The 23211-nt window shown below is 37.1% G+C and overlaps 2 protein-coding genes, 1 long non-coding RNA gene and 3 pseudogenes across 7 annotated transcripts; 1 reads left to right on the top strand and 5 right to left on the bottom strand.

The window, feature by feature from the left end:
* Positions 1–1138: 1138 nt before the first annotated feature.
* Positions 1139–5264, bottom strand: LOC147478357 (uncharacterized). 3 transcript variants are annotated; one of them, XR_015209439.1, is made up of 6 exons: positions 5023–5264; positions 4243–4447; positions 3980–4068; positions 3725–3874; positions 3325–3526; positions 1139–1604 (listed from the first exon to the last, which is right to left on the bottom strand). It is a non-coding gene; the product is annotated as an uncharacterized LOC147478357 (long non-coding RNA). The 3 variants fall into 3 exon arrangements; XR_015209438.1 differs by lacking the exon at positions 3325–3526 and having other exon boundaries at positions 1139–1509; positions 3725–4068; XR_015209440.1 differs by lacking the exon at positions 3325–3526 and having other exon boundaries at positions 1139–1440; positions 3725–4068; positions 5023–5263.
* Positions 5265–7478: 2214 nt separating this feature from the next.
* On the top strand, positions 7479–10866 carry EMB1473 (Ribosomal protein L13 family protein). Its single transcript, XM_086584040.1, has 4 exons — positions 7479–8130; positions 8238–8423; positions 8933–9103; positions 10562–10866. The coding sequence occupies exons 1-4, from the start codon at positions 7927–7929 to the stop codon at positions 10676–10678; spliced, it is 678 nt and encodes a 225-aa protein (XP_086440166.1). The 5' UTR covers positions 7479–7926; the 3' UTR covers positions 10679–10866.
* Positions 10867–11511: 645 nt separating this feature from the next.
* LOC147478355 (1-aminocyclopropane-1-carboxylate oxidase homolog 1 pseudogene) lies at positions 11512–12633 on the bottom strand (annotated as a pseudogene). Its single transcript, XR_015209861.1, has 3 exons — positions 12569–12633; positions 12087–12417; positions 11512–11762 (listed from the first exon to the last, which is right to left on the bottom strand). The product of XR_015209861.1 is annotated as a 1-aminocyclopropane-1-carboxylate oxidase homolog 1 pseudogene (transcript).
* Positions 12634–13247: 614 nt separating this feature from the next.
* LOC147478354 (1-aminocyclopropane-1-carboxylate oxidase homolog 3-like) lies at positions 13248–15751 on the bottom strand (annotated as a pseudogene). The gene is made up of 3 exons (XR_015208724.1): positions 14890–15751; positions 14022–14343; positions 13248–13714 (listed from the first exon to the last, which is right to left on the bottom strand). The product of XR_015208724.1 is annotated as a 1-aminocyclopropane-1-carboxylate oxidase homolog 3-like (transcript).
* Positions 15752–16604: 853 nt separating this feature from the next.
* LOC147478353 (1-aminocyclopropane-1-carboxylate oxidase homolog 1-like) lies at positions 16605–18541 on the bottom strand. The gene is made up of 3 exons (XM_086584038.1): positions 17843–18541; positions 17353–17674; positions 16605–17180 (listed from the first exon to the last, which is right to left on the bottom strand). Exons 1-3 carry the CDS (start codon positions 18463–18465, stop codon positions 16929–16931), a joined length of 1197 nt encoding a protein of 398 aa, XP_086440164.1. The 5' UTR covers positions 18466–18541; the 3' UTR covers positions 16605–16928.
* Positions 18542–20066: 1525 nt separating this feature from the next.
* Positions 20067–23207, bottom strand: LOC147478352 (uncharacterized; annotated as a pseudogene).
* Positions 23208–23211: the final 4 nt, after the last annotated feature.

Genomic DNA, 23211 nt, shown 5'->3' with positions numbered 1-23211 from the left:
TGCCCTAAGCTTCAATCTTTTGGGGTAAGTCCGCAGCTCGGCCCTAAAGATTCAGGATGTGCTTCATTCGTGTTTGGTCTGAATTTATTGATTGGGCTTCAATTTGTTTTTAGACTTTGGGCGAAATTTAACCGGATTGACATCTCTTTAGCCAGTGCTGATACTGGATTATTGGTTGACAAAAGCACGAGCGCAGTGAGGCAGCTAGTAACGGGCCGTAAAAGCAAAATCCAGCATGTTCGACATGGAACCATATTAGGAAACACGAGAGTTAAGTGCAACTGGTACATTGAATTTGAAATGACTCGATTTCAAGGTTTAAGTTGTTTCAATTGAGGCCTTTGGAGGAAGCGAGAGTGCCTGGACGAAGTGATGTATATGCTTGGGAATGGTATTGCCTTTGGAGAAAAAATGAATGTCATCCTCTTCTGACACATCAATCCAGTGCAATGATCTTATTGAGAAGATATGGACGTTTTAGCAGAGTTTCACACTTTCTAGCCTTGTCAATCTTCAAAATTGAGATGCAGATTATCATGAAAGTCTGTCTCATTTCTGTAGTGCTTTCCATAACATATTCAATCTTTGGAACTATCGTAAAACGTATAATTGAATCGTAAAACCTTTGAATTCATAATAGGTAAATGCTCTACTCGATATTGAATATTACTGCTGCTCATATGGTTTCATTTCAGGTTTATTAAAAGCCTTTAATATATTTTCCTGACTGTATAGATGATTAGATTGACCTTTTTTTTTTAATTGACTCTTCTTCTTGTTGGAGGATGCTAACGTATGGAGAATTGCTAGTGTAATAAATTTGAATATATATGAACACTTTTGGTGCGTTCTAGACTTCTTCTTGAACCAGAAATTCCACTGTCTTGCATCCTAAACGTTTTTCTTCTTCCCCCGTTTTGGCATTTAAACAGTAAAAGGCATTTACAGACTCCCTCAGATATTCCTGTTAAATGCCTGTACCATTACTAACAATAACAATGTCATCATACCAACCTAAGTACGACAAATTGTAGCCAAAATACATAAATGTTTCTCCGTCAGGTCGTCACACACCGAAAATAAATGAAGAAGAAAAACCTAGGTAATTGACGAAAAAATGAACACCACCACTTGCATATTTGGGAAAATATATTTCTTATTAGAACCGATTATAAATCTTGAAATGATAAAATCAAACAACTCCAATGTCACATGACTAAGCTAATTCCCCAAATCAAGCTCATTTACAATTAAGAAGATCAAAAGGCTAGCAGCCCACTAAATGTAAATGTAATGTTTGTTTTATATATCTAAACACTTGATGACCCGACTGAAGGCAAATAAAAGAAGAGAAATACGATACTCAAGTTTTGTCCTAGCTTATCCACCAGAATGGGGGCATCTCTTTGGTTATGCCTTTCACCTGCTCCTAGTTAAGCTCTACAATCATATCATCAAGGCCAAAGCATAAGAAAATTGACGATACATCACGAACATGATACGTCATCACTGAACAACCATATATTAAAACAACAACAACAACAACAACAACAACAAAATTGAATAATTAGAGAAAATTGAAGTGAAAAGAAAAGAGATGCATACTCATTATGGGTGGGCAATGGGCCGGGTCGGGCTAGCCCGGCCCTAAAGTCCCCATAGGGCCGGGTCGGGCCGGGTCATAAGTCTAAATTTCAAGCCCTGACCCTACCCTAAGCCCTCTTTAACAGTTTAGGGCCAGGCCTATATATTTTCTTCTTTTTACTGCATCAATTTTAAAAAGGTGATTTTTGACATATCCACAAAAATACTCCCGTACACCCCATAACTAACTCAGTTTTTGCCATACCCCAATAACCGCTTCAATCCAATAATATCTTCCAAATTAATTTGAGATATTTCCAATAGGGGTAAAGAAAGAGAAAAAACAAAAAGACCGAGAGACTCATTCCAAAAGGAAACAACAAATAAAAAAAATTGAAAATAATACTCTGGACCTTGAAGAATCTTTATGTTACTACAACACACTACTCAATAAGAGAACTTCTAATAAAGGTAAAAGAATGCCCAAAAAACAAATTGTTTTTTTTTTCTTCTTCTAGAAGTTGCTTCAAATTTGATTTTTTTTTTCTTATTGCAATTACTTCTTCTTCATCATTGTAGAAGGGTTAAAGGAGTTTAGTAGAAATATATCAAATTGAAAATTTCTCAAGCGGAAAATGAGAAAGATAGCAAGGAGCTGCAATGAGGAAAAAAATACATTAATGGCTGATGAGTGAGAGGAGGAAGAAGACTAAATTCTACAATTTTATCTCTTTCTAATTCCTTTCATAAAGGAGAAAAAAAATGACAGAAAAAAAGGAAAATAAGTGCGAAGGGTTTGTGTTTGCTGGAAGGATAAACACTTGTTTTGTTTTGTTTTTGATATACTTAATAAAATAAAGGGTAATTTAGGAACCTAAATGTGTCTTAAACAATTTTATTTATTTATTTCAAAGTTGGGGTACGGGAGTGTTTTTATGGGTATGTCCAAGATCACCCTTTTAAAACTCATTTATATTACAAAAAAATTTCAAAGATTTGCAAACTCAAAGTCCCACCACTTTGAAATTTGAATAACAACCAATCTAGTAATAATTCTTGATAAGTCAAACAATTTAAAATGCATATCCACAATCTAATAAACTGAAGTACATAGAGATTCATATTTATATTTCAAAATTACAGTTAAAATGCACAAGACACATTTTGAAATGAGCTTTCAATGACATAAATCCGTTATTTCTTGTACTCAAATCTCACCAAAATTACATTTAACATTGAAGAACACAAAGACAAATAAGAGTATAGAATGAGTTTTTACTGACGTCAACCTATTTTTCATTAGGCTAGTGCCCAATGCTCATTATTATTCTTGGCGACTAGGTTAGACGGGAGTTGTGAGGTGTACGTGAGTTGTGAGATAGAAACAATTAGGTTTACAAGTTTTTATGATATAAGACAAGTTATTAAAAGTACCCATACGGTAAGTGATAAATTACAAATGACAGTGTTATTTTAATTGAAAATATGTAACAAGGAGTTTGATAGTTTTAGTTGTGTATTTTATAGTGAAATTATAACTAGGGCTTGGTTAGGGCTTAGTTAGGGTCGGGCATATGTTTCAGAACCTTAGCCCTGACCCTACCTTAGAAGGCATTAGGGCCGGGTCGGCCCTGCCCTAAACTCTGTGAGGGCTTTAGTTGTAAGGGCTTTATAGGGCTTAGGGTCGGGTCGGTCAGGGCCGGGTTAGGGTCGTTAGGGCCAAATTCCCACCCCTAATACTCATGATAAGATAAAATTAATGAATAAAAGGTTTATGCTTGAGCTAAGGACTAAGGTCACATACCATCACTGGAAAAAAAAAAAACAGCATTTCAAATATGAAAACTCATAAAGACATCTTATATTTAGCATGAAATGATATTTTTTTCATTTTATATGGCTATGCTTGCAATGAAATTCCAGCCATCTGTCCAAATCAATCCTGTGTTAAAGAAAAATTCAAACACCACCAAAATATATATAAGAAAGATAAACAAAGAAGAAAAAAAAATGAAGCACCCATAGCATAGTTTGTAGATGATTATAGGAAAACATTGCCAATAAAGAAATCAAATATACCCATATCGGAGAATCGAAGATATATAAAAGTAAACAATGAAGCCCATGGCTGAAAACTCACATTTGATTGAACTTCAATATCTTCCTACTGGGTTTCTTGCTTCGGCTTGTTGAAAAAAATACCAAACTTGTAAATTGTGCTGCTTGAGCCAAGGTGATTACTCTTAAGTCTCAACTGGTTTGCAATGAATATAGTTGATCGGCAACAAACCTTAAGCACAATTTTAATCAATCAAAAACTTTGGAATTGTAAAATATCTAGAACATTACAACATAACAATCCAATCAGTTTCACACCACTATTGAAGAAACTAACCTTTCAGCCAAATTAGGGAGTTATAGGCTTCTTCCTCACGCTGGTGTTCATCTCTAAATTTGATGTACCTCGATCAAAGATTACATGTGCTATACAGGTAGAATCATCCATGCAAGAAATAAAATACAAATCAGATAGCAAACATGAAAAATATTTCACAATATATTTCAAAGACAAAAAATCTGGAAAAAAAAAAAAAAAAAAAAAAAAATTGGAAACCACTTTAGTTCCTGCTTCTTAATTCAACCCCAAAACCCACTTACTGATATGGACAGCAGCATTACTGCTCCAACCGCCGCTTTTGATCAGCTCATTCTCCGTACCGACCGTACGTATACCAACACAATAGGAAGTGTTAACGGCTTCAGCGGGATAGTTATCCAGTTCCTAGTTCAGCTCATCTGCAGATTTTTCGATGGGTTTCTTCTTCCCACGTCGACTCTAGAAATTAAACCACCACACATCCTCCTAAACAAATGATAAATCAGACTGTCAGTATCCATAACAAAAAAAATAAAATAAAGATCCATAAGGTTAACACCTACTAATTCCAAAAGTTTTCCACATAACCTCAAGAGGGATTTTCACAAATAATTCAAAAAATAAATAAATGAAAATAGTGAAAGAATAAATCAGCAAACAAAGAAGTCATTATTCCCATTCAATTGAGCCTGTAAGAAGCTATCGCTATATATGAATAGGGTCTGTTCAATGTCATTAAAATTGGATATATATTATATTTTTTCTTCCTTAAAAAAATACAAACACTCAATTAAAACATGCATGTTAGAATTAAAAACCCATGGCTTGAACAATCAGTCAATGTAATAATACCAATTAATGGTAAACTTGGCTCCACAACCATGGTTGAAAGATAATCACATCAAAGTATCATTTTTTTGTTCTCAAATGCTTAGAATGAAAAGAACGAAAACAATTGTTCCAACCATATCAAAGGCAAGAAGACATTACTGTTGGAAAATTGCAGACTTATATTACAGGATTTAAGAATATTAGAAAACGAAAATGAAAGAAAGTATTACTTTTGATTATGAAAATGAAAACAGGGTTTAAATTTATGTTTTGTTGGTTGCAAAATGTTTGATTTGAACTTTCCAACTTAACTGGTTTTAATTGGGAATATCATGAATGGAGATGCAAAGTGTTTGATTTGAACTTTCAAACTTGGTTTAGTCCTGGAAATGCTTTAAATTACCAATTTACCCTTTTCGCAAAGAGCAAAAAGAAAGTGGTTGTCTAACTTTCCGGTACCTTTGAATTTAAATCTTTGGTCTAAAACTAGGAATACGGGGACTAATTGGAAAATATCCTCTTTATATATAAGATACGATAAGATAAGATAAGATAACAAGTTGGAGGAAGTGATAGGTACTGTTTTTGTTTGCATTCAATTTTTAAAGTAAAAACGAATCAGCATTCTACTTTCCTCCATGTGAAGCTTTGACATTTGAAGATCTCAGTGTCATATGCTTTGCTATAAAGAAACGTTAAACCTTCATTGCTTTTGCCAACAGAGAGCTTCTTTAGATCTAAGAGACAGAAAGATGGCTAAACATGAGTGCAGCAGTGGGAGGTTGGGTTTTACCAAGTTCTCCTCTCCAGTACCTGTTATTGGTTTGGCCATAGCAGAAGTTTCTTTGGTATGTATGTTCCAACTTTCAGTGCCTGTTATTCGTTATCCATAGAAGCACCTTCTTTGGTATGTATGCTACTCATGATTTTCGCAAGAAATGGTTGTTACGTCGACCATTCACACTAAATTCAGTTACGTGAACTCTGCTTCCAATAGCGGCGAAACTCCCAGAAGATCTCACAACTCCAAAGCCCAGGATTCTAGACCAGTTGTCTAAACTTACTGGAACTACTTTAATATGCATCTATAGGTTGTTTCAAGCCATCTATTGGTACTGAAGACAATTCTGAATGCTAAACAAACAAGATAGCCTTGAGCATTTTCGTCATGCAAGGTTATTTTCACTACATGTAGCTGATGTCCACTGGTGAACACCATAATCTCGTGTTGAGTGATTGTATTGCTTGCGAAGTGTGGTACTTTCCTTGACATATATCGTTGAAAGGGAGGTTTCCTCGATGAGAACAAAGCGCTCCTTACAAAGGGTGGTAAAAAACTATGTAACAACACATTGAAGTTGCTATATATGTAAAAGGTTATAACTCAAATCCTCAATTTGTAATATGTAAAACCCCAAGTGGTTCTATCATTGGTGGATTACACATAATTTGTCTAGCTGTCCTAATACAAGGTGCACTCACATCTCTATATTGAAGCCATTGAAGATTTGGGTGGGAAGCCGTTGAAGATTTGGGTGGGAACAACCGGTTATGGATGTCAATCTGGCTAGTAGCCTAGTAAAGCTTTTATCCAGATCCCGATGGTTTATATGAATTCTATTGAGAGGTCATATTTAAGTTATATGAAGAGTAACTATGTATATCAACGTGTACGACGATATCTTGAAGATCATGCAAAGACTAGTACAATGCCATGAAAGAGCTGGAAGATCCGATTCAATGTGGTAATTAAGGCACTAAATGATTGACGTGATTGTCGAATAATTGTGGAGTAGAACTTGAAGAGCAAGTCTGCAGACCATCTATTCAAACTCTATTCAGATACTCTCCTTTCTGAGCTATTCAGAGAAATTGGAGTCATGTCCAAGTTATACTAATCGAGAAGTTGCTTCTGTTTCAGTGTTGCGTACTTCTAAGAATCTCCGAAGTTCCTCGTCCACATAAGTTCAGTGGTTCTCCACTAAATATATATGTTTGGTGAAGCCTATGAAATCCAAGCTTTCAACCGCTGTGTGTATGGGCTTGAAACGCAGTACTGATAGTTATAGAAGTGAAATACACAATGCATCCTCATTTGGTCATAACTCGATCATGAAGTAGGCATATTTCATTACAGACTTCATCAATCTTCAGAGGTAGTCGGTCTGCTGACTTGAATTCCCTCTGTAAAACACAATTCCCCCAGTTAGAAACTTGGGAGAAAAGTATATAGAAAAGCAATGTACGCACGTACTATGCATCTATTGTTTTTGTTAGTTTAATTTGCCTAGTGCAATTCAGTTCTTTTTTCCCTTTGTTGGTGTATTTCGGTACCTTCCTTAACACTATCCAAAAAAAAAGGTACCTTACTTAACAAGCAAAGTTTAAATTTTCAGATTCCGGTTAATCAAGATCATTTAGTTTCTTTTACCCAAAAAAGAGATCATATAGACTTTCAATGTACATATTGAGCCAATTCTGATTTGTTAACTTTGTAAAATAATCATAATCAAGTGAGCGGTAGTGAACGTTTTTGAGTTGGGCAAATTGTTATTTGTGTGCCCCCCTCCCCTTTCTTCACAATTTCACTCTCTTTCTCCCCAGCCGATACGTTTTTGAGTTGGGCAAATTGTTATTTGTGTGCCCCCCCCCCCTTTCTTCACAATTTCACTCTCTTTCTCCCCAGCCGATCTCTTCTCCGCCACTACTCCCCCATTCACGCACACCCCTCTCTTTTTCTTCTTTTCACTTACTCCCTCTCTCGTGACTCTCTTTCGCCCATAACCCTCCTCAACCAAACCCAACCCTCTTTCTTTCTTCTCCATCCTCCGCTCACGCTCCCACTGCATTGCAGTTATTCTAGTAATATCAGCATTCCAATATCGGCATAATTGTATCTGCCGACAATATAAGAAACACCAATCAAGTCGATACTTCATGCGTATTTATTCCATGTCGAATTTCTAAAAACAATTTTAAAAATGTAACGGGTCATTTGAACCAGGTTCATTGGGACCCTGACCCAGTTTCAATAAACCGGTTCTTATCAGTTTATCTTATCCAGATTCCAACACTACAAAAATAACACTTCACAAAACCGAGAAAAAAATTTGCAAGACCTCAAAACTTAAAAAATGGCTCTACCTTGCTCATCTCACTCAACACTTCACTCAAAACTCACTTTTGGTTCCACATCAAAGACACCATTTCTTGGCTTCACACTCAAACCAACAACACTTTCTCTCACTCAAAAACCACTTCAAGTCCGTTCACAAGACTTATCTATAGTGCCTCAAGAACAACGTTGGATGTTTGCAGATGATGAAATCAGTGGACCTGTAAGACCCTTTATCTCATTTCTTCTAAATGTAGTTGTGTTTTGTATAAAAATATGTTCTTTACTGTTTTTTAATGATAATGGCCTTGGGCATTTGGCATTTTGCAGGATATTTGGAATAAGACATGGTATCCAAAAGCATCCGACCATATTAATACAGATAAAAAATGGTATATAGTTGATGCAACTGATAAAGTTCTTGGAAGATTATCTTCAACTATTGCTAATTATATTCGTGGCAAGAATTTAGTTACTTATACTCCTAGTGTCGATATGGGGGCTTTCGTCATTGTGGTATGTGATTTACGTTAAGATAGAAGTATTGCATTTTGAATTATTGAATTTTTAACTTGAGTACAATGTGTAAGAAGGAAAATTGAATGTTGGGTCTGAGTTTGTCGATACAATTGCTGCATTTTGTGATTTAGTGCTTTTGTAGAATTGGGGGATTCATTGGTATAGTGACACTTGGATTTTGACTACAGGGTGCAGATAGGACTAGTGTTTTTGTTAATTTTATATGTGCTGTTTTTACAAGATAAATATGATTTCTACGCTTGTGTAAGATAACTAGAACCAATCGATGAAGCTATAGATTAAGAATTGACTTGGATAAATGGAGAATATTATTGCAAGAGGAAGGACCACATAAAGTTTTCTTGGTTGTATATGATTTTATATAGGAATCTAGCTTCTCGTCACTGATGTAAAATGAGGATGTATAATGGTGTCTAAAAATATATATCCATTTATTCCACTTAATTTGAAGTCTTAGCTGGTTGTTTTGTCATTTGGACATGAAGGTGAATGCAGAAAAAGTTGCGGTATCTGGTAAGAAGAGGACCCAAAAGCTGTACAGAAGGCATTCTGGAAGACCAGGAGGTATGACAGTTGAAACTTTTGACCAGCTCCAACAGAGAATTCCGGAAAGAATCATTGAACATGCCGTTCGTGGGATGCTTCCAAAGGGGAGAGTAAGTTGAATTTTTTTTAAGTGTTTTCTATTCTGTTTCCATTTTCCTTCACTTATGTTATAGCTTAAAGAAGAAGAAGAGAAAGGGGGGCTAATTATTGAAGCGAAAACATGCAAAATGGTTCTGATATTGTGAAACGTCATCTTATTTTAAGTTCAGCAACCTCATCTAACATGGATAGGATTCAGAGCTCCACTAAAAGGGCATTGACATTATTCTTTTTAAATGTTAAGGGACTGCCAAAGACAGAAAATATGTAGAATCCCATAAAGACTTGGAATTAGGTGATTTTGTTACACAAGTCCATACAAAAGTTTATTGGATGCAAATCTTGGGCTTGCCTTGTTATTCTACATTTCTACAGGGGACTTCTGCTAGATGAATAAGATCTAATTGACTCCACGTCAATCGTGAATTCATTAGGGGAAAACCTTGATCACTATCTGGATTGGCAGTCAGTGTTTGAGGGTAGACCGGTAGATTAGGCTGAAAGCCAACTGTTACCATTTGATAAAAAATAAAAAATAAAAAATGGCCAACTGCCAACATTATCCTGCTCAATACTACTAGAAGCAGATTGAGGAAATAAATTTAGTATCTCTACAAGAAATCCAACCCACTAGTATCTTTAAGTTTGTGTATTAACATGTCTTAGAATAGTATTACTGCTATTGGGCATCATCAAGAAGTTATTCTTCCATACATCTCTTCAGTTCATTTGATGCATAGCCTTATCAGTCTACATACTTGAATATCGGCAGTGGGAACTTAAGTGATTGTGCTTATCGATCCCCTAAACTTGTTATTGTTCTTACTTGTGTCTTTGAGGGGCTTCAGATTATGCAATATTTTTGTATACTATATACATAAATGGTTATAGATGTACATACCCAAATCATTTATGTTGATGTTTGTGCTATTTATTGTGGTTCTATTTCTAGATGTATATTCACAGGTATGGTTTAAGGTCTTCATAAAATTCCCAGTCAAAAAATGTGAGCAGATGTCCCATAATAGGCTGTTTATTATATTTTATGATGAGCAACATACTGTTTCAATTTACATTAAGCATGGCTGGTCTTATTATTGGCCATAAACTTATTTTGATGGGTTTATGCTTTTCACACTGCCAGAAACATTGTTTTGTGCAATAAAAGGAAACGAAAATAAAGTGAAGACTACTTAGAAACTGCTATCTTCTCTAGAGTTGAACAATGTATTTGCATGCTAGCATTTCCTTTTATCCGAAGTCAAATTGCAAAGAGGGAGTGAGAATGTTTTGGTTTCTGATGTAATGAATGTCATTACCTTGTTTGTTAATTGAAACACCCAAAGTTTACTCAAAACACTCAAAACCTTGTTTGTTTGTCACCTTCTTGGAAAACACTCAAAACAGTTTTGCAAAGTGTCATAAGTTTTCCTATTAAAGCAGTGTTATGTGTGTATTGTGATCTGCAGCTAGGTAGAGCCCTCTTCAATCATCTCAAGGTGTACAAGGGGCCGGATCACCCGCATGAGGCCCAGACGCCCATTGATTTACCAATAAGGGACAAAAGAATACAAATTCAGAGGTAGATCCTAAGCTAATTTTACCTTTCAGCCTGTGTTCACCGTATTTTGATAGTTTCTGTTGTACAATGTACCCGTGCGGTATGGAATGATGATTGTAGAGCATTTCAATTTCCTTTCATTGAACTTGTAGAAGTATGCTCTAGATACAAATGTGGCTATTAAAAGTTTAAATGTAGATTTATTTTATGGCTCGAGTTGTTTAAAGTAAGAATTGTGTTGAACCCGTGTTTTAGAGAATTTGAAGTGCAAATAAAAATAACAAATCAAAAGCTATTACCACATATAACAGACCATCAATGAATTTCAATAATTCAAAAGCTAATCTAATTAATTTTTAATGTGTAGACCGTGAAAGTATGAACTTAATTTAAATAGTCATAAATAAGAAAATGGTCGGATTGTATTTTTCCTTATAAGAATCAACATTTAAACTTTGCAGAGAATGGAATTGCGTAAAAGATATCCTCTTGATCAACCTCAGACACATAAGAATCTTACCCAAGCTAATACCATTTTTTTTTTTGGTAGGTAAGCAGGGTTGTTATAGAGGTCCCTTACCCCTTTGCATTAAAGAAAGAAAAGCCAATTACATTCTTGCATATACTTTGCCGAAGATAAGCCACTTGCAATACAGATCCGTACATAAGCCGAAGATAGATGTTATATTGATAAGATAGTTATTATCCATAGTGAGTTTGCAGACAATAATTTATTGGTAATTTAAGCTTCACACAACATTCCATCTTTAAACATAAACAACATTTTATTCAACTTGGTCCCTGAGTTTAAACAACATCAACGAACCATCGCTTCTCCCGAAGCTAACAAATCTGAACTTAGAGCTTGAAATGTGTAAGAGGAGAGATCCCATCTTGTCCCTTTTGGTAGTAATAAGCATGTAGTCCTTAAGTGTGGTTTCCCTATATATGGGGGGATTCTCTTCTGATAACAACTCTTTGATCGGACCATATAACTTTGTGGAACCCTGTATAAATGTACTGAAGACACATTCCACTGACATTCTTGGACCTTCTTTGTTGGCTATCACCCTGTGTTCACTGCTCTTAAGTCTATCATTGGAGACAAGCTGCATTGGAGTATACCATCAGAACAAATTAGAACTAAAAGATTGGTATTGCCCTATACGAAAATTGGAAACTTTTACCACTCAATCATAGTCAATAACAACCTTGCGCATGGCCAGCGCCATTGACATATTTATACACATCATTCTTCCATTATGAACTAAGATGCCAAACCATTTCATTCAGAAGTACAAATTTTGTTTTTGTTTGGTAATTGGCTGTAATTATAAAACCTTGTTTTCTGCAAATTGTTAGAAAATAAGACTTCAGACATCTACATCCGTCTATATAGCAACAACATAATTTAAAGGAGAAGAGATACTTGCCTGCAGTAAATCACCAATATTTATTACTAAAGATCCACGCATAGGAGGGACATCGATCCACTGATTTTGATAAAGAACTTGTAGAGCACCAATCTTATCTTGTAAAAGAATTGTTAGGAAGTCATTGTCAGAATGTTAGCTAGCTCCCAAGGTCAATTCTGGACTTCTGGTTCTGGACATGCTGGGTAGTAGTGACAGAGAACCGAAAAGCCCCTCCGCACAATCCATGTCTTTAAGGTGGTTGGGGCTGACTTCGAGAGCTTCTGATATCAATTCCAACAGTCTAATTCCCAATTCCGTTACACGCTTTGAGTAGTCTATCACTACATCCCTTCAAGTTGGTTAACAAACAAATTAGTTGGTATCATCTTGTGTGATATTAAATTGCGATGAAATGATAGAAAATCTGAAAATTTGTCAGTTTTCATGGGATATAATGTATGAGCCGAGGAGCATTCTTTAATCATAATAACAACCACTACATATCTGCATAATTTTCTTGATCACAACTGTCAAATGCTGCAATGAGATTTATCGTACTACACATTTCCGAATAAGGTTGGCTTATTAGCAACTTTTTAGTTATTAATCGCTTCTTCATCACACAATAGCCTTCTATGAAAACTATGCCTTTCGCTTTGTACATTGACGAACATCCTGAAAGATTTTCTGTTGAAAGGCAAGCAATATCTGAAAGAACAGTAGCATTGACTCATTGAAAGATAATTAAATGAAAACAACGTTATCCATTTTCAACTATCAAATGACAAAGAAAGCATCATTGAAAAGATCAAGACAGTACAAAATAAGACGAAGCCTTCTTGAAACAATGAAGACGACCACAATTAGAAATCAATATTATGCCATGGCAGGCATTGCATTTCCACTGGAACTGGTGGCACCAAATTGCTCACGAAGAATGTAAGAGGTTTTAAAATCTTTTTCTTTGTTTGTCCGTCTGTCGAATTTTTTGTTCTTTAGATGATTGGATGAATATTCTTTCTAGCAATCTTTGCTACACAATCGTGTACAACAGTACAAGTAAGAAGACACTGAACATTCATTCCATATAATGCCATCAATATTTCAACCTTCCATTAAGTCTCTACCCGAGAAAATCAAGACCATGGACACATCTACTATAAAATGTAGACGCAAATCTGATCAACATTTCCTCCTTCGGAAGTAAATCTGTCATTCCTTCATGTAAAATATCCAAATTAACTTTGTAAATAGATACATTGACAATTCAAGAGTTATATGTAATCCATCTTCTATCATTAAAACATACATTTAAGCAACATATGTATTTGGTTCTTTCTTTAAAGTATAGCAATGAGCCATCAGTTCCTCCATGACTAACAAAGCTAAACTTAGAGTCTGAAATGTGTAAGGGCAGAGTTCCCATCAAGTCCTTTTTGGTAGTAATAAATAAAATAGTCTCTAATTGTGGTTTCCCTATATATAGGGGGATTTTCTTCTGATAACAATTCTTTGATGGGACCATATAACTTTGTTGATTTCTGATCGGGAAATGTGCTCATAAAACACGCCACTGATATTCTTGGACCTTCTCTGTTGGCTATCACTCTGTGTTCACTGCTCTTAAGTCTATCATTGGAGACAAGCTGCATTGCAATATACAATTAGAACAAATTAAAACTCTGGTTAATCCTCTTTCTTGGTTCACTGAAAACATTAGTGCCACCTAATGTAAGAATGAGAATCATTTTAACCACTCAACCATCAAAATAGAACCACCTAATGTAACACCCCATTTTTGCCCTAAAACTATGATGCTAAAGTGCTGACCCATGTTATTCAGAAGTGTGATTTTCTGTTGTAGTTTCAAAACTTTTAGCATGCAGATATTTAAAAGTATGACTTAGGAATGCACAAAGGTCTATATAGCAACACCACAAAGGAATTACTTGCCTGCAGAAAATCCCCAATGTTTATTACTAAGGATCCATGAATAGGAGGGACATCTATCCACTGATTCTGATAAAGAACTTGTAGACCACCAATCTGATCTTGTAGAAGAATTGTTAGAAAGTCATTGTCAGAATGCCTGGTAGCTCCCAATGTCAATTTTGGTTCTGGACATGCTGGGTAGTAGTGACAGAGAACCGAAAGCCCCTCCGCGCAATCCATGTCTTTAAGGTGGTTGTGGTCGAGTCCAAGAGCCTCTGATAGCAATTCCAAAAGTATAGTTCCCAATCCTGTAACATGCTTTGTGTAGCCTACTACAATATCCCTATAAGTTCGTATGCATTTGTTAGTATGTCTGATGCTAACATATCAAAATATCATATAATACAACTTTTTGCTGTCTGTAATCCTTTGTAATAGAGTTTCAATTAGAGAAACCATTGACTCCATAGCACAACTGGTCCGGCCTTGGGTTTGCTCCCCAGTGGTCACTGGTTTGATTCCCATCTAGGTCACTGGCGAGGCAGTACCCGGTCAAATTTCCAACCAGGCCCTGGATTAGTCGAGGTGCGTGTAAGCTGGCCGAGACGTGGTTAGCAAAAAAATAACAATTGACTCCATGGTAACTAGAACCAACCAAATGCTGGTGACAGACCACGTTAGCCAAAAAAGGAAGCAGAAAGAAACTCAAGTCTGGAAGCTTTTGACTAGACATTGAGATGCAAAAAACTACAAAGAAAGTTGTGCATTGCAGTCTGTTCGATGACATCCTGAATAGAAAGGTGTATATATAGTAGGTGTAAATATTGTAATTTACCTCGACAAGTACTGAAGTACAGATTAACCAACTAACCCAACGGTGTGTGTATACCTGCATGCTTCCGGTAGCTCTTCTGGGTTGAGATAATCAGGAGCCATAGTGCATAGAAATGTGTCCCTCCAGTTGGTTGCAGGTGCTTGATACAAATCAAAGTTGCTATTGTATATCACTCTTTTGGTAACATCACGACTATAGTACATCGACTTGATCCTCATTTGGTTGTTCATTGAACCTACGCACACCATCAATCATCTCATCCAAAACATAAGTTGGGATCCCATGGTTTACTAATTGAAAGAAACCCCATGTTTCTGATGCACGTCGAACTTCTTCAATGACTTCATTGCGTTTTGCGTCATCTTTATCAAATCCTTCAAGATCTATTAATGGAACTTTTAGCTGAACATCATCTGAAGTTGGTTTTGTCGCCAGGTCATCCGTTGGTGTTACAAAGATTGTAGGAATCTTGGTTACACCATTGTCAACAAGTCCCTTGACACCAGCTTTAGTCTCATCGAACGCTTTTAGTTCCTTTAACCGATCATAATTCGATGTGATAATGGAATTTTTGTTTGCTTCCGTTGCCATTTTTTATGTTTGCGAGATTACTAATTCTGATTGTAATGAACTTCTACTATACCCAGTGCTGAAGATGAGGATATCTCTTTTATCATTACAACCACTAGAAATCCAAATAATTTCGATATCGAAAAAAACAATTAATTGTGAGATTTTTGTACGGTCATGCTGGCTTGACTTACTGAGTGGAGTATGGAGGAATAGAGAGTAGTCAGTTTCTGCACGTGTCTGCACGAGATCTAGGTACCACAGAAATGAATTTTTCTAAGAATATTTCCTACAGTCGACGTCATAGACAAGTCCCTCGGCGGGAGTCGGCGCCAACATCTTAACCTTAAGACATTGTTTTGATATATTTGGTGTGCTGCTTCATTACCAGTTCCATGCACCCAGTTACACAAAACCGTCCCAAAAGTGGACATAATAGTTAGTACGTCATCTAATATCAACATCGATCTCCATGACAAGCTGGTTTTATGTTGCTTTAGGTAGTCATTAGCAGTCGTACAGTCCAGTTCTACTTCTAGTTCTTTGCACTTAAACTTCCTGCTCCATTCCAAGGCCTTGAGCAGTCCTTCACTTTCGGCTTGTTCTGCACCGTCGGATTTCCCTCGGCTTGATCCTGCACCCATAAAAAAACCTTTCGAGTCTCTTAGAACATATCCAAATGATGCATTCCAGTCTTTTGTGTTATAGCTTGCAACCACATTCAGTTTAATCCAGTCTTTCTTAGGTGCTTTCCACACCGTTTTTGTAGCAATCTTGGTATATTCTTATCACCCAAGCAAATATCCTTGTCCTGTTTTCCTCATGGCTCATTTTCATCTGAGCTGATCAAGCCGCAGTAAGCTTAGTCTGATTAACAAATTATGAGTTGAACACTTGAACTGAAACACATTGGTGCTGCTGAAGTAGAGGGATGAGATTATGTCTAAGTGGCTAAGTACCACGAATATGCACCACTATCTGCTTGGTAATTGTTTTAATAGCAAAATTCTGATGGTTACAAAAGAATAAAGAACAAAGCTCAAGAAAGCTGGAAATACATCAAGAAGTAAATCTGCTGCAAATAGTTTAAGAAAGTAAGTGATATGACAAACTAGCTAGTCACGATAAGTATCACATTTATCGGTTGCATTTAAATTTCAGTATTTATGCATCCTTAATTGGGAAATGGTACTACACGCTTGTTCTTCAATGTGTATCTTTTTATAAAGAAAGTTGATAGCATTCTAAATCATTACCATTACTTGCATTAATCACTAACTACAAAAGTCCTGGCATGAAATAGCATGTATGAATTATGAAGTCTTCCAAGCACCAGTCTAGACACCAAAGCGGAAATATGTAAGTGCAAACTCCCCATCCAAGCCTTTGTTTTACTAGTAGGCAACATAATCACATACAGCCGTTTCCTTGCATACTCTGGGGGGGGGGGGGGGGGGTGGGGCTTGACCTTCTACAAACAATAGCAATGAACCATCAGTTCCTCCGTGACTAACAAATCCAGATTAAAGTTTGAAATGTGCTAGGGCAGAGTTCCCATCAAGTCCTTTTTGGTTGTAATAAATAATATAGTCTTTCATAGTGGTTGCTCTATATATAGGGGGATTTTGTTCTGATAACAACTCTTTGATAGGACCATATAATTTTGTTGATTTCCGAAGAAATGTGCTGAGAAAACATGCCACTGACATTCTGGGACCTTCTTTGTTGGCTATCACTCTGTGTTCACTGCTCTTAAGTCTATCATTGGAGACGAGCTGCATTGAAATACACAAATACATTTAGAGCACATTTAAAACTCCGTCCAATTAAGCTAAACAATGTCATTCAAAGTGCAGTTGTAGAACTACTTATGCAAGAATTAAGACTGAAGAGTCCACAGAGGCCATGTCGGGATAGCAAATAATTGTAAGCAAAGGTAATACTTGCCTGTAGAAAATCACCAATATTTATTACTAATGATCCAGGCATAGGAGGGACATCTATCCACTGATTTTGATAAAGAACTTGTAGACCACCTATCTGATCTTGTAGAAGAATTGTTAAGAAGGCATTGTCAGAATGCTTGGTAGCTCCCAATGTCAATTCTGGTTCTGGACATGCAGGGTAGTAGTGACAAGCAAGTGAAAGCCCCTCTGCGCAATCCATGTCTTTAAGGTGGCTGGGTTTGAGTCCAAGACCCTCTGATATCAATTCCAACAGTATACTCCCCAATTCTGTAATATGCTTTGAGTAGTCAAATATTATATCCCTACAAATTTGTAAATAGTTATTAGTATATCTGTACGTATCAATGTCTGAAAATGATAACAATACTTGCTATCCCTGCATTGATTGTTTAGTTATAATCTGGAAGCTCTTGAATAGACACTAAGATGCAAAAACTACAAGTACAGATGAACCACAACAGGGCATATACCTGCATGCTTCTGGCAACTCTTCTGGATTGAGATGATCAGGAGCCATAATGAAAAAAATTGTGTCCCTCCAGTTTGTTGCAGGTGCTTGATAAAGATCAAAATTGCTATTATATACCACCTTTTTGGTAAGATCACGAGTATAGTACTTGGACTTCACCTCATTTGGTTGCTCATTGAACCTACGCACACCTTCAATCATCTCATCCAAAACATCTGTCGGAATCCCGTGGTTCACTAATAGAAAGAAACCCCATGTTTCTGATGCACGTCGAACTTCTTCAATGACTTTATTGCGTTTAGCATCATCTTTATCAAATCCTTCAAGATCTATTAGTGGAACTTTTAGCTGAACATCATCTGAAGTTGGTTTTGTCACCAGGTCATCCGTTGGTGTTACAAAGATTCTAGGAATCTTGGTTACACCATTGTCAACAAGTCCCTTGACACCAGCTTTAGTCTCATCGAACGCTTTTAGTTCCTTTAACCGATCATAATTCGATGTGATAATGGAATTTTTGTTCGCTTCCGATTCCATTTTTGATGTTTGCGAGATTACTAATTTTGATTGTAATGAAACTTCTATTGTACCCAGTGCTGTAGATAAGGATATCTCTTTTATCATTACAACCACTAGAAATTCAAATAACTGCGAGATTTAAATACGGTCATGCTGGCGGGCTTGACTTGCTGAGTGGGGTAGAGAGGAATAGAGAACTAGAGAAGTCAGCCACTGCACGAGATCTAGGTACCATATAGAAAATGATTCTTTCTACGAATTTTTCCTACAGTCGACGTCATGAACAACTGGACAAGTTTTACAATAGTAGTGCGAACAAAGAAAATGCATTGATGGAGGAGACTGTCTTGTTTATTTATTTGTTAGAATACACTATAGGGGAGGTGTATGTACCAGTGTACTTGTACCCCTACAAACGACTATCATTGGGTACTTTTATAAGAGTCACCGCTAATGAGGCGCTTGCTTGTATGAATTATAATCTGCCTCTTATCGTGGCAATCCCGCTTTTTACTAGATTGGCATTAGGGCATGCCCTTATTGAGCAATAACATTTGGGGCCCAATAATATGACACCCAAGTTATATATAGCAGGTCCGGAAATATGTCAAGGGATTTTTTCCATATGAAACTTTGGGAAAGATTTCATACAAAGAGGGAAATATCTCATCAAATAAGGAAAGGGTATTTTAAGTAATAAGATTCCTATAAATACCCAACAATCATTTCAAATAAAGAACTACGTTCATTTGAGAGACTTGATTCCAGAGAACGATTTGGATACGTAGGCAGCCATTGAAGGTACAGTCTCAACAATTCTACAACAATCTCCCTAACAAGATCGTTAGTGTGTTCGGGTGAGTTCTTACCCAAACATAATTGGCGCCGTCTGTGGGGAATAGTGTTGGTATACGACTCAGATTTTTACGTAACAAATAGGAGGAAAGATTACAACAGAATAAGAGAAAAGATAAAATCTAGCCTATTATGTACATATCATTCCTAAGATATATTATTGTCATATATCTTTCCTATTACTCCCCCTCAAGTTGAGCATGGAGATCCGTAACGCCCAACTTGCAAAGGATGCGATGAAAGTGTTCTCGTCCAAAAGCCTTGATGAATATATCTGCAAGTTGTTGGTGACTGGAGACATGGCAAGTGGAGATGAGTTTTGACATTAACTTTTCACGGACCAAATGACAATCAATTTCAATGTGTTTGGTTCTTTCGTGAAAAACGGGATTAGTAGCAATATGGAGAGCTGCCTGGTTATCACAATAGAGGTGCACTGGGTGGGTATGAGGAACACGAAAGTCATGGAGCAACTTCTTAAGCCAAACAACTTAACATGTTGTAGTGGCCATGGCGCGGTATTCGGATTCAGCGGAAGAACGAGATACAGTGGTCTGCTTTTTAGTCTTCCATGAAATGGGACTTTGACCCAACATTATGAAGTATCTTGTAGTAGATCTACGACTCATGGGACAGCTAGCCCAATCAGAATCTGAATAGGCTGAGAGTTGAAATGAGTTGGCCGAGGGTAAAAGTATGCCTTTGCTTGGTGAATACTTCAGATAGCGCAAGACACGAACATCAGTATCATAATGGGGCTGGCGAGGTTGGCTCATGAATTGACTTAAGATATTGACGACATAAACTATATTAGGACGAGTGATGGTTAAATAGATTAGCCTTCCAACTAGTCATCGATAAATATTGGGATCAAGAAGTAGATTTCCTTGATCAGTTGAGAAGCTAAGGTGTTGTTCCAGAGGAAAAAGAGCAGGTCGGGAGCCAAGATGACCACTGTCATGTAGAATGTCAAGTGCATATTTCCTCTGACTTAAGAAAATATCTTTCGGTAAACGAGCCACTTCAATTCCTAAGAAATATTTGAGAGGACCCAAATCCTTAATATGAAACTTGGTATGGAGAAAACTCTTCAAGTGTGCGATAGAGGAGAGATTATTTCCTGCCACAATAATGTCATCAACATACACAAGTACGACAGTAAAGACTGTGCCAGCTGAAAGAGTAAAAAGGGAATGATCTGCACTAGATTGTTTATATCTACTTGAGGCCATAAAGTGATTTGCGAAGACGACAAACAGATTGCTCCCCTTATTTGGCAAGACCTAGGGGAAGTCGCATGTAGACCTCTTCATTGAGATCCCCATGAAGGAAAACATTATGAACATCTAGTTGGTGAATTGTCCAATCACGAGCAGCTGCAATGGCCAAGAGACAACGTACAATAACAAGTTTTGCCACTGGTGCAAAGGTTTCATGATAATCTAAACCTTCAGTTTGAGTGTAGCCTTTTGTAACAAGGCGAGCCTTATACCGTTCAATACTTCCATCAGACCTATATTTGATCTTGAATATCCATTTGCACCCAATGACATTTTTGCCAAGTGGGAGAGATTCAATTGTCCACGTGTGATTTTGTTGCAATGCTTCAATTTCAGCTGCCATTGCTTCACACTAATGAGAATATTTAACAGCCTCAGAAAAACATGATGGTACATGATGATTGGAAATAGATGAAAGAAAAAAGACATGATTAGTAGAAAAATTGTTTAGAGGAAGATACTTAGAAAGGGGTAGCGAATACCTGTTGAGGGCTGACAAGATGAGGAAGCCGATGATGGACCCTTCGGAAGAGTTGGACAAACATAATCACGGAGATAATTTGGAGGGCCAATGTTGTGCTGGGGACGTTGTGGCAGCAGCGGTGGTGGAGGTGGTGGTGGTGGTGGTAGGGGTGGACTCGATGGTGGAGATGATGGATGTGGACTCGATGGTGGAGATGATGGACGTGGACTTGGTGGTGGAGATGATGGACGTGTTGATGAAGTGGGACTAGGTGTCGTGGGTAATTGATTATTTTGGTTCTCCGGCCTGAGTAATAGGTGTAGGAATGACAGGTGCATGAGGACTAGTAGTGGACATCTTTTGAAATGGGAAATCAGACTCAATAAAGGCGACATCTCTAGAGGTGAAAATGAGATGAATATCAATTTCATATACTCGATACCCTTTTTGGTCGAAAGGATATCCAATGAACACACACTTTGAAGCACGAGGAGAAAATTTGTGACGAGTGACATTGAGAGTGTTAGCATATCATAAGCAACCAAATACGCGAAGGTAATCATATGTAGGAGTTGTGCTGAAAAGTAACTCATGAGGAGATTTCCCATTGAGGTTTGGGGTGGGTATTCGATTTATGAGGTAAGTTGCAGTGAGAATACATTCCCCCCAAAAGGTTAAAGGAAGGTGTGCTTGGAATCATAATGCTCGTGCAACCTCAAGGAGGTGCCTATGTTTACGTTCAGCCACTCCATTTTGTTGAGGGCTTTCAACACAAGTGAGTTGATGTAAAATACTATTCTCATGATAATAGGACTTCATAGGACCAGAAAGGAATTCCAACCCGTTGTCACTATGAATAGTGCAAATCGGGCGTTGAAATTGAGTCTTGACCACATTACAAAAGTTTTGAAGATAAATACATGCCTCAGACTTGAAGTGCATGAGATAAACCCAAGTGCAACATGTGTGATCATCAACAATAGTTAAAAATAATGTGTTCCAGTATGAGAAGCAGTTCGATAACCACCCCAAATATCGCAATGAATAAGTTCAAAAGGTTGACTACGATGATTTTTACTCAAAACGAAAGGTTTTCGCGTTTGTTTAGCACGAATACAAACATCACAACGAGAATGAAAGGTAGATATAGATGGAAAAATAAATGAAATTTTATTCAAATGCTCAAAAGACGGATATCCAAGATGCATGTGCCAAAGAATGGACTGGTGATGGTGATTGGCAGGCATTGCAGAGGGTGGGGTTTTAGGCAACATATAGTGGTAGAGTCTATCTCGTACTTCACCCGTTCCAATCAGCTTCCTCGTGGCCAGGTCCTGAATGAAAGACACATAATGAAGGGGAAAAAATAGCAACACAGTTCAAGTTTTGAGTTAGTTTGCTGATTGATAACATATTGAACCGAAATTTAGGAACACAAAGGACATTCTTAAGGTGCAAATCAGAAGAAAGGTGAACCTCTCCAATATGAGAAATGTTAGCAACATCACCAGTAGGAAGTTGTCCTGGTTTAGCATGTAGAGTAGATGTAAAAGTGGTAAGAGATGATAAGCATGGAGTCATATGATCAGATGCACCACTATCAATAATCCATGAAAAAGATGATGCTAAAGAGGAAGTGCAATTAAAAGAACTCAAGTTACCAGCGAGGTTGGCCGATACATTCTCATTATTTTCGAGTAAGGCAAGCAGTTGACGATATTGTTCTGCTGACAATCCAGGAACTGTTGAATCAGATGTGGTTGACGATATGGTTTCATTGTTGAATGTATTATACCGGATGATGTCCCTTTGGCAGTATTCCGCGACTTATTCCACTTTTCTTGACCTTTAACATTGTTTCTCTGTGTGTTCCAGTGTTCTGGATAACCGACCAAGTCATAGCACTTATCCTTATAATGACCAAAGATCTCACAGTGATCACAATAGGGTCGTCCTCTTCCACTTCCATTAGATCGATTTGATGTCCGTCCATTACCTGGGAAAAATTTATTAGCCACCATGGCGATGTTCTCTGAAGTAACTTGTGAAGGTAAACAGAGAAGTCTTTGTTTCTCCTCTTGATTGATGATTGCATATACTTTACTGACATTTGGTAGAGTATCTAATGCAAGGATCTTACTTCGTATAGGACGGTAAGAGTCATTTAATTCCAAAAGGAATTGATAGACACGTTCTTTGTCCTCCCGTTCTTGTAATTCTATAAAAATTCCACAAGTGCACCTTGGCATGACT

The sequence above is a fragment of the Coptis chinensis genome, chromosome 9 (genome assembly GCF_015680905.1).
Source record: "Coptis chinensis isolate HL-2020 chromosome 9, ASM1568090v1, whole genome shotgun sequence".
In the NCBI taxonomy this organism is placed as follows: domain Eukaryota; kingdom Viridiplantae; phylum Streptophyta; class Magnoliopsida; order Ranunculales; family Ranunculaceae; genus Coptis; species Coptis chinensis.
This window is presented reverse-complemented; position numbering and strand designations above follow the sequence as displayed.

Coding starts and splice junctions, on each gene's coding strand:
- LOC147478353 (XM_086584038.1), bottom strand. CDS start 18,465: ATGATAAAAGAGATATCCTTATCTACAGCACTGGGTACAATAGAAGTT. Junction 17,675..17,842: donor GAGTTGCCAGAAGCATGCAG/GTATATGCCCTG, acceptor ACAAATTTGTAG/GGATATAATATTTGACTACT. Junction 17,181..17,352: donor ATATTGGTGATTTTCTACAG/GCAAGTATTACC, acceptor ATTTCAATGCAG/CTCGTCTCCAATGATAGACT.
- EMB1473 (XM_086584040.1), top strand. CDS start 7,927: ATGGCTCTACCTTGCTCATCTCACTCAACACTTCACTCAAAACTCACT. Junction 8,131..8,237: donor ATGATGAAATCAGTGGACCT/GTAAGACCCTTT, acceptor GGCATTTTGCAG/GATATTTGGAATAAGACATG. Junction 8,424..8,932: donor TGGGGGCTTTCGTCATTGTG/GTATGTGATTTA, acceptor TTGGACATGAAG/GTGAATGCAGAAAAAGTTGC.